The following is an 11,662-nucleotide window of genomic DNA, read 5'->3' on the forward strand; positions in this document are numbered from 1 at the left end:
GCTGCTACTACCACTACAGCTGCTACTACCACTACTACTACAGCTGCTACTACCACTACAGCTGCTACTACTACAGCTGCTACTACTACTACTACCACCACTACAGCTGCTACTACTACTACCACTACTACCACTACCGCTGCTACTACTACAGCTGCTACTACAGCTGCTACTACCACTACAGCTGCTACTACCACTACAGCTGCTACTACCACTACAGCTGCTACTACTACTACAGCTGCTACTACTACCACTACTACTACTACCACTACAGCTGCTACTACTACCACTACTACTACTACTACAGCTGCTACCACTACCACTACAGCTGCTACTACTACTACCACTACTACAGCTACTACTACTACTACTACCACTACAGCTGCTACTATTACAGCTGCTACTACTACAGCTGCTACTACTACAGCTGCTACTACTACTACCACTACAGCTGCTACTACTACTACAGCTGCTACTACTACTACTACTACTACTACTACCACTACAGCTGCTACTACTACAGCTGCTACTACTACTACTACCACTACAGCTGCTACTACTACCACTACTACTACTACCACTACAGCTGCTACTACTACAACTGCTACTACTACTACCACTACAGCTGCTACTACTACTACAGCTGCTACTACTACTACTACTACTACTACTACAGCTGCTACTACTACAGCTGCTACTACTACAGCTGCTACTACTACTACCACTACAGCTGCTACTACTACTACTACCACTACTACTACTACTACTACCACTACAGCTGCTACTACCACTACAGCTGCTACTACTACAGCTGCTACTACTACTACTACTACTACTACTACTACTACTACTACTACTACTACTACTACTACTACTACTACAGCTGCTACTACAGCTGCTACTACAGCTGCTACTACTACAGCTGCTACTAGTACTACAGCTGCTACTACAGCTGCTACTACTACTACTACTACAGCTGCTACTACAGCTGCTACTACTACAGCTGCTACTACAGCTGCTACTACTACTACTACAGCTGCTACTACTACTACTACTACTACAGCTGCTACTACTACTACAGCTGCTACTACTACTACTACTACTACAGCTGCACTACTACTACTACTACAGCTGCTACTACTACTACTACAGCTGCTACTACTACAGCTGCTACTACTACTACCACTACAGCTGCTACTACTACTACTACTGCACTACTACTACTACAGCTGCTACTACTACTACTACTACAGCTGCTGCTACTACTACTACTACAGCTGCTACTACTACTACTACAGCTGCTGCTACTACTACTACTACTACAGCTGCTGCTACTACTACAGCTGCTACTACTACAGCTGCTACTACAGCTACTACTACAGCTACTACTACTACTACTACAGCTGCTACTACTACTACTACTACAGCTGCTACTACTACTACAGCTGCTACTACTACTACTACTACAGCTGCACTACTACTACTACAGCTGCTACTACAGCTGCTACTACAGCTGCTACTACTACTACTACAGCTACTACTACAGCTGCTACTACTACTACTACAGCTGCTACTACTACTACTACAGCTGCTGCTGCTACTACTACTACAGCTGCTACTACAGCTGCTACTACAGCTGCTACTACTACTACAGCTGCTACTACTACTACAGCTGCTACTACAGCTGCTACTACCACTACAGCTGGTACTACTACTACAGCTGCTACTACTACTACTACTACTACTACTACTACTACAGCTGCTACTACTACAGCTGCTACTACTACTACTACTACAGCTACTACTACTACTACTACAGCTGCTACTACTACTACAGCTGCTACTACTACTACTACAGCTGCTACTACTACTGCTACTACTACAGCTGCTACTACCACTACAGCTGCTACTACCACTACAGCTGCTACTACCACTACTACTACTACTACAGCTGCTACTACCACTACAGCTGCTACTACCACTACTGCTGCTACTACCACTACTGCTGCTACTACCACTACTACTACTACAGCTACTACTACTACAGCTACTACTACTACAGCTGCTACTACCACAGCTGCTACTACCACTACAGCTACTGCTACTACAGCTACTGCTACTACTACTACAGCTGCTACTACTACAGCTGCTACTACTACTACTACAGCTGCTACTACTACAGCTGCTACTACTACAGCTGCTACTACTACTACCACTACAGCTGCTACTACTACTACTACCACTACAGCTGCTACTACCACTACAGCTGCTACTACTACAGCTGCTACTACTACTACAGCTGCTACTACTACAGCTGCTACTACCACTACAGCTGCTACTACTACTACCACTACAGCTGCTACTACTACTACTACTACTGCACTACTACTACTACAGCTGCTACTACTACTACTACAGCTGCTGCTACTACTACTACTACAGCTGCTACTACTACTACTACAGCTGCTGCTACTACTACTACTACAGCTGCTGCTACTACTACAGCTGCTACTACTACTACAGCTGCTACTACAGCTACTACTACAGCTACTACTACTACTACTACAGCTGCTACTACTACTACTACTACAGCTGCTACTACTACTACAGCTGCTACTACTACTACTACTACTACAGCTGCACTACTACTACTACAGCTGCTGCTACTACTACTACTACAGCTGCTACTACAGCTGCTACTACAGCTGCTACTACTACTACAGCTACTACTACAGCTACTACTACAGCTGCTACAGCTGCTGCTGCTACTACTACTACAGCTGCTACTACAGCTGCTACTACAGCTGCTACTACTACTACAGCTGCTACTACTACTACAGCTGCTACTACAGCTGCTACTACCACTACAGCTGGTACTACTACTACAGCTGCTACTACTACTACTACTACTACTACTACTACTACTACAGCTGCTACTACTACAGCTGCTACTACTACTACTACTACAGCTACTACTACTACTACTACAGCTGCTACTACTACTACAGCTGCTACTACTACTACTACTACAGCTGCTACTACCACTACAGCTGCTACTACCACTACAGCTGCTACTACCACTACTACTACTACTACAGCTGCTACTACCACTACAGCTGCTACTACCACTACTGCTGCTACTACCACTACTGCTGCTACTACCACTACAGCTACTACTACTACAGCTGCTACTACCACAGCTGCTACTACCACTACAGCTACTGCTACTACAGCTACTGCTACTGCTACTACTACTACTACTACAGCTGCTACTACTACAGCTGCTACTACCACTACAGCTGCAACTACCACTAATACTACTACTACAGCTGCTACTACTACAGCTGCTACTACTACTACTACAGCTGCTACTACTACAGCTGCTACTACCACTACTGCTGCTACTACCACTACTGCTGCTACTACCACTACTACTACTACAGCTACTACTACTACAGCTGCTACTACCACAGCTGCTACTACCACTACAGCTACTGCTACTACAGCTACTGCTACTGCTACTACTACTACAGCTGCTACTACTACAGCTGCTACTACTACTACTACAGCTGCTACTACTACAGCTGCTACTACCACTACAGCTGCAACTACCACTAATACTACTACTACAGCTGCTACTACTACAGCTGCTACTACTACAGCTGCTACTACTACTACTACCACTACTACTACTACAGCTACTACTACTACCACTACAGCTGCTACTACTACTACTACTACTACAGCTGCTACTACTACAGCTATTGCTACTACAGCTACTGCTACTACATCAACATTACTACAGACCTCATAGTTGTCTTTGATCCAGAGCTGCCTCTCCAGTAACGTGTCTCTCTGCTCCGCCTCCAGACTGTCGAACTGAGACTGAGACATCTTCATGTTCCTCCTGATGATGTAGAGCTTCTCCTCGTCTCCGTACTCCTCTCTGCAGATGGTGAACCTGTAGATCCACTTACAGTACCAGACCACATAGGCACACAGGCAGTAAGGGAACAGGACAATCTGACAGAGCAGGATGTCCAAGATTTTAGGCTTCTGGTAGCCTCCCTTGATGTCGATCTTGTTCTTGATGATGTCACGGATGACCTCTTCTTCCTGTTCCCGGATCTCCTCTTTGGACCGTCGGTTCTTGCCCTTCTCTTTTGTCTTGTTCAGGAGACCCAGCTGCTTGGCTATCTCTGTCGCCTGGATACGGTACTTGGGGACCGTTGATAGGTAGTTGATGGCTTCAGTGTAGCTGGCCCACCAACTGTAGTACTGAAGGAGGAAAATTAAGTCACAATCAGGCAGTGGTGTAAAAATACATTAAATAACTACTTACTGTAAGTTGTTTCTGGGGGTAGCTGTACTTTACTATTTATATATTATTTTACAACCTTTACTTCACTACATTCCTAAAAAAAAAATTTTTTTAAATGTACTATTTACTCCATACACTCAAAAGTACTCGTTACATTTTGAATGCTTAGCAGGACAGGAACATGGTCTAATTCACGCACTTATCAAGACAACCCTACTCCCTCATCCCTACTGCCTCTGATCTGGAGGACTCACTAAACAGAGAACATCCCCTGGTCATCCCTACTGCCTCTGATCTGGAGGACTCACTAAACAGAGAACATCCCTGATCATCCCTACTGCCTCTGATCTGGAGGACTCACTAAACAGAGAACATCCTTGGTCATCCCTACTGCCTCTGATCTGGAGGACTCACTAAACAGAGAACATCCCTGGTCATCCCTACTGCCTCTGATCTGGAGGACTCACTAAACAGAGAACATCCTTGGTCATCCCTACTGCATCTGATCTGGAGGACTCACTAAACAGAGAACATCCTTGGTCATCCCTACTGCCTCTGATCTGGAGGACTCACTAAACAGAGAACATCCCTGGTCATCTCTACTGCCTCTGATCTGGAGGACTCACTAAACAGAGAACATCCTTGGTCATCCCTACTGTCTCTGATCTGGAGGTCTCACTAAACAGAGAACATCCCTGGTCATCTCTACTGCCTCTGATCTGGAGGACTCACTAAACAGAGAACATCCTTGGTCATCCCTACTGCCTCTGATCTGGAGGACTCACTAAACAGAGAACATCCCTGGTCATCCCTACTGCCTCTGATCTGGAGGACTCACTAAACAGAGAACATCCCTGGTCATCCCTACTGCCTCTGATCTGGAGGACTCACTAAACAGAGAGCATCCCTGGTCATCTCTACTGCCTCTGATCTGGAGGACTCACTAAACAGAGAACATCCCTGATCATCCCTACTGCCTCTGATCTGGAGGACTCACTAAACAGAGAACATCCCTGATCATCCCTACTGCCTCTGATCTGGAGGACTCACTAAACAGAGAGCATCCCTGGTCATCTCTACTGCCTCTGATCTGGAGGACTCACTAAACAGAGAACATCCCTGGTCATCCCTACTGCCTCTGATCTGACGGACTCTCTAAACACACGATTAGTTTGTAAATTATGTCTGAGTGTTGGAGTGTGACCCTGGCTATCCGTAAATAAATAAAAACAAGAAAATGGTGCCGTTTGGTTTGCTAAAAATAAGGAATTGGAAATGATTTATACTTTTGATACTTAATGATATTTTAACAATTACATCCTTAAGTAGATTTAAAACTAAATACTTTCAGACTTTTACTCAAGTAGTATTTTACTGTGTGACTGAGTCATTTTCTATTCAGGTATCTTTACTTTTACTCAAGTAGTATTTTACTGGGTGACAGTCATTTTCTATTCAGGTATCTTTACTTTTACTCAAGTAGTATTTTACTGGGTGACTGAGTCATTTTCTATTCAGGTATCTTTACTTTTACTCAAGTAGTATTTTAGTTTGACAGTTGGGTACTTTTTCCACCACTGCAGTCCGCATAGTTGTTCTGTAGCCTAAACAGTTTCCACTGAAAAACAGAAATGACATTTAGAGAGTTCAGAGAGTGCATCTCAGGAGCTGGGGAGGAAATGGGTTCATCGGAACCTTTCTGATTATTCACACACTGCTATGTACCAAACGGTACCATTCCTAACCTTACATTTTCCAAACGGTACCATTCGTAACCTCCAAAACGGTGACATTCTACTGCTCATGATTGGTATTGAGAAAACACACACTGCTATGTACCAAATGCCTCTCTGTTCCCTTTATAGTGCACTACGTTGGACCAGGGCCCTATTGCACCCTGTTCCCTTTATAGTGCACTACGTTGGACCAGGGCCCTATTGCACCCTGTTCCCTTTATAGTGCACTACGTTGGACCAGGGCCCTATTGCACCCGGTTCCCTTTATAGTGCACTATACGAGTATGTGTATGATCCTACCTGGAAGATGGATATAGCAACCACGGTGACCAGAATGACAATCCGTACGTCCACTTTAGGTGCCAGTCGTCTCCTGTAGTAGGTGTAGTAGTGGCTGTAGTACTCTTCAGGGTGGTCCAGCATGTAGTCATAGTCTCTACGGGAGTCCTCATCCTGATACACAGGAGGAAATGGCCCTTATAACACTATTATGACGACTAGCTAATTGCTATAGGCCATGTACTAAGATACAAGTTACAAGAAGATATCTCCGTATCGGAATGATTGAGAGCTGTATGTACAGTACCAATCAAAAGTTTGGACACACCTACTCATTCAAGGTTTTTTTATTGTTTGTTTGTTTTGTACTATTTTCTACATTGAAGAATAATAGAAGACATAAAGAACTATGAAATAACACGCAGTAAACAAAAAAAAGGTGTTAAACTAATCAAAATATATTTTCTATTCTAGATTCTTCAAAGTAGCCACCCTTTGCCTTGACAGCGTTCCACACTGTTGGCATTCTCTCAACCAGCTTCATGCGGAATGCTTTTCCAACAGTCTTGAAGGAGTTACCACATATGCTGAGCACTTGTTGGCTGCTTTTCCTTCACTCTGCGGTACAACTCATCCCAAACTATTACAATTGGGTTGAGGCCGGGTGATTGTGGAGGCCAGGTCATCTGATGCAGCACTCCATCACTCTCCTTCTTGGTCAAATAGCCCTTACACAGACTGGGTGCGTTGGGGCAATGTCCTGTTGAAAAACAAATTATTGTCCCACTAAACACAAACCAGATGGGATGGCGTATCGCTGCAGAATGCGGTGGTAGCCATGCTGGTTAAGTGTGCCTTGAATTCTAAATAAATCACTGGCAGTGTCACCAGCAAAGCGCCCCTCCTCCACCATGCTTCACGGTGGGAACCACACACGAAGAGATCATCCGTTCACCTACTCTGCGTCTCACAAAGACACGGCGGTTGGAACCAGAAATCTCAAATTTGGACTCATCAGACCAAATGACAGATTTCAACTGGTCTAATGTCCAATGCTCGTGTTTCTTGGCCAAAGCAAGTCTCTTCTTATTGGTGTCCATTAGTAGCGGTTTCTTTGCAGCAATTTGACCATGAAGGTCTGATTCACACAGTCTCCTCTGAACAGTTAATGTTGAGATGTGTCTGTTACTTGAACTCTGTGAAGCATTTATTTGGGCTGCAATCTGAGCTGCAGTTAATTGACCATTTCTGAGGCTGGTAACTCTAATGAACTTATCCTCTGCAGCAGAAGTAACTCTGGGTCTTCCCTTCCTGTTGCTGTCCTCATGAGAGCAAGTTTTATAATAGCGCTTGATGGTTTTTGTGACTGCACTTGAAGAAATGTTCAAAGTTCTTGAAATCTTCCTTATTGACTGACCATCATGTATTAAAGTAATGATGGACTGTCATTTCTCTTTGCTTATTTGAGCTGTTCTTGCCATAATATGGACTTGGTATTTTACTAAATAGGGCTCTCTTCGGTATACCACCCCTACCTTGATTGGCTCTGATTGGCTCAAACGCATCAAGGAAAGAAATTTCACAACTTTTAACAAGGCACAGCTGTTAATTGAAATGCATTCCAGGCGACTACCTCATGAAGCTGGTTGAGAGAATACCAAGCCCTTGCAAAGCTGTCATCAAGGCAAAGGGTAGCTACTTTGAAGAATCTCAAATATAAAATATATTTTGATTTGCGTACATTTTTTGGTTACTACATGATTCCATATGTGTTATTTCATAGTTTTGATGTCTTCACTATTATTCTACAATGTAGAAAATAGTAAAAAATAAAGAAAAACCCTGGAATGTTCTAAAAGTTCTGCCTGGTACTGTATGTATCAAGCCTATCAGAGTTGGAGTGTAGTTGTGCCTGGTACTGTATGTATCAAGCCTATCAGAGTTGGAGTGTAGTTGTGCCTGGTACTGTATGTATCAAGCCTATCAGAGTTGGAGTGCAGTTATGCCTGGTACTGTATCAAGCCTATCAGAGTTGGAGTGTAGTTGTGCCTGGTACTGTATGTATCAAGCCTATCAGAGTTGGAGTGCAGTTCTGCCTGGTACTGTATGTATCAAGCCTATCAGAGTTGGAGTGCAGTTATGCCTGGTACTGTATCAAGCCTATCAGAGTTGGAGTGTAGTTGTGCCTGGTACTGTATGTATCAAGCCTATCAGAGTTGGAGTGCAGTTATGCCTGGTACTGTATGTATCAAGCCTATCAGAGTTGGAGTGTAGTTGTGCCTGGTACTGTATGTATCAAGCCTATCAGAGTTGGAGTGCAGTTCTGCCTGGTACTGTATGTATCAAGCCTATCAGAGTTGGAGTGTAGTTGTGCCTGGTACTGTATGTATCAAGCCTATCAGAGTTGGAGTGTAGTTGTGCCTGGTACTGTATGTATCAAGCCTATCAGAGTTGGAGTGTAGTTGTGCCTGGTACTGTATGTATCAAGCCTATCAGAGTTGGAGTGCAGTTCTGCCTGGTACTGTATGTATCAAGCCTATCAGAGTTGGAGTGTAGTTGTGCCTGGTACTGTATGTATCAAGCCTATCAGAGTTGGAGTGTAGTTCTGCCTGGTACTGTATGTATCAAGCCTATCAGAGTTGGAGTGCAGTTCTGCCTGGTACTGTATGTATCAAGCCTATCAGAGTTGGAGTGTAGTTGTGCCTGGTACTGTATGTATCAAGCCTATCAGAGTTGGAGTGCAGTTCTGCCTTTAAGATAACATGCACAGTTCTCTCCGATAACTCATATTAAAACAGTCTTGCATGCCAATGTGTAAAAGGCTTTTTCCGCCTTGCCCTCTCATAACGCCTCCGTGTGATCGACAGCGTCATTGCATTTTGGTTCACCAGAAGTACATTCATTTCCAATGGAACGCTGCGTTTTCCTTGCAGAGGCAGTGCGTTGCAGAGTGCGTTCTGTGTGGTTCATACGTTGGATTTATCGAACGTATGCGTCAAACTGTATGCGTGGACGGTTTGGCAGAAATGTTATAAAGGTAAATGTTAAACATTTTTCGAACACCTATCCAGATGATGCTGCGTACTATTTTCCGCAATAACACCGTAGTGGTTATCGAGGCCAAGGACACACACACAAAAAAACTGTTCGTTTTTTTATTTATTTAAAAGGTCGAGGTTGAGGATCCAACTTTTCTTGACCCGGCTTATCGGCGGTGCAAAATAGGCCATAGGAACTTAAAAAAATACCTACCACTTCTTTCTGAAAGGACCCTCTCCCAATCCTCCTCACGCGTCAACGTAAACTCACTATTATGTAAGCATGAACCCTCCAAACTTTGCCTCGTCTGACAAAACACATTTCAGTGGATCCTCTCTGATTAGATACTGATCATCTGATTCAGAGATGACCATGTCAACCTCCAGATACATACTGCTCATCTGAATTACTACAACAACTTTTCCCAACATCTCGGGCTGCCCCTACCTGCATGTGAAGGAAAAAACCATCCCAATGATAACGACTTTGAACCTGTTCATTTACAGTATTTTTACACTAGAAGGCAAAACGATCAAATTGACTGAAGCCATTTTTTTTGACGGAGTTGAGAAAAGTGCCACATTGGCATACAGCATAAGTTGACGGTAAACGACCTGACCGGAGAAGCGGCGTTTTACTTTGAAAAGATGAGCTGAAACGAATCAAAATGTCAGGTTTCTCCACTTACCTTCAACGTTTCATATGCAGTCGCAATGAGCAGAAATTTTTGATGAGCACTTTCTCTTGTCTCGCCTGCAAGACTTGAGAATCTGTCCGGGTGATACTTTCTGGCTATCTGTCTGTAAGCCCGGGCTATGTCCGATTTAACCGCTTCCCTCGATACACCGAGAACATCGTAACAAATCTGGGTGCCACAATACAGTCCCTCGATAAGCGCCGTGGCAGACGGTACGAAAACCACCACCACAATGAATATAATGCCTATCCATTGACCACAGTTTCGACCACACTCAGTGAGTGCAGCCATTTTCACCACTTGATGAGTCGCAGAATTTGATCCACGTCTCGTCAGCAACATAAAAAAAAAAAAAAAGTACTTCCGGGTTACGGATTTCGGAAATGTTCCCCCCAAAATTCCACACGTAGTGGTAGAAAAGTGTCAATAACCTTAATTTATTAATGATATATGACAAATAATTGTCTAAACATGAATAATGATTCAAATGTGTTCATATTTAAGTGATGTGGGTTTAAAACATGTCCCAATGTGAATCACTGTACATGGAATACAGCAGAAGCTATTCTGGATGCCGCAGTAGAAGTATTGTAGGGAAATCTCAGTTGGCTCTGTAGAATGTGTATATGGTGTCATTTCATGGGGCTCTGAATAATACGGAGTGTTGCTGGCCTTTCACTGTGGTCAAACTGCTTAAAATGGGGTGCCTATCCATGGTCCTGAAGTCAATACCTCTATATACAATCAACTATCCATGGTCCTGAAGTTAATAACTCTATATACATTCAACTATCCATGGTCCTGAAGTCAATACCTCTATATACATTCAACTATCAGAACTCAAAAAACAAACACATAAGTAATTTTTTTTTAGTCAAAACGACAATCTCAATTATTTACAATTTAATCGTAGTGAATATCATCCAGGCTATAGGTACACAGTCACCACTACAGTCACTAGTCACCACTACAGTCCCCAATTTATAAAATAAAAATTTATGGTTTAACACACTTTATGGTACATTAATTAGTTGCAATCCCTCATCAAATTAATCCATTCAATTAGTGATGGGCACCGAAATGGAAAATCTATACACATATACGTTGCATTTTACGATTCCATATTGATAACATATAGTTTTGTAGAAAATACATTGCAACTGTGTAAATGTTCACTTTTCTGAACCAGACGACTGCTTTTAATACAACGGGAAGCTCATCCACAATTGATGGACCATCAGCAGACAATTAAGTATGCTAAGCAGACTGTTTTTTATCATACGCTAAGCAGCCTGTTTTACCGTTTGTTTTTTATCGTATGCTAAGCAGACTGTTGGAAGGTCTGTGAGAGGGCTTTGTGCCTGCAGATACAGTCATGTGTGCTTTATTCCAGAATAGTGTACGTCAACCGGAAGCATAAGGCACAATACGCCTTGATCATATCGATGTCAAACAATATCAATATCATATAGAATTATCTATTTTAGTGCCCACCACTATATGAAATAAATAACACATTTATATTTAAATATATACTGAACAAAAATATAAACGTGACATGTAAAGTGTTGGTCCCATGATTCATGAGAT

At 43.0% G+C, this 11,662-nt stretch overlaps 1 protein-coding gene across 1 annotated transcript in view; it reads right to left on the bottom strand.

Annotated features, from left to right (window-relative positions):
• The window catches only part of LOC110523080 (dnaJ homolog subfamily C member 25), an 18,887-nt gene extending 8,455 nt beyond the window's left edge, over positions 1-10,432 (bottom strand). Inside the window, exons 1-3 of the mRNA XM_036976568.2 lie at positions 10,064-10,432; positions 6,358-6,510; positions 3,808-4,278 (exon numbers count right to left, since the gene is read on the bottom strand). Coding sequence (XP_036832463.1) covers positions 3,808-4,278; positions 6,358-6,510; positions 10,064-10,414 — 975 coding nt within the window. The 5' untranslated portion in view covers positions 10,415-10,432. The remainder of the gene's footprint in view (positions 1-3,807; positions 4,279-6,357; positions 6,511-10,063) is intronic.
• Positions 10,433-11,662: the final 1,230 nt, after the last annotated feature.

This window comes from Oncorhynchus mykiss, chromosome 5, assembly GCF_057628025.1.
Source record: "Oncorhynchus mykiss isolate SJ-2025 chromosome 5, ASM5762802v1, whole genome shotgun sequence".
Lineage (NCBI taxonomy): Eukaryota > Metazoa > Chordata > Actinopteri > Salmoniformes > Salmonidae > Oncorhynchus > Oncorhynchus mykiss.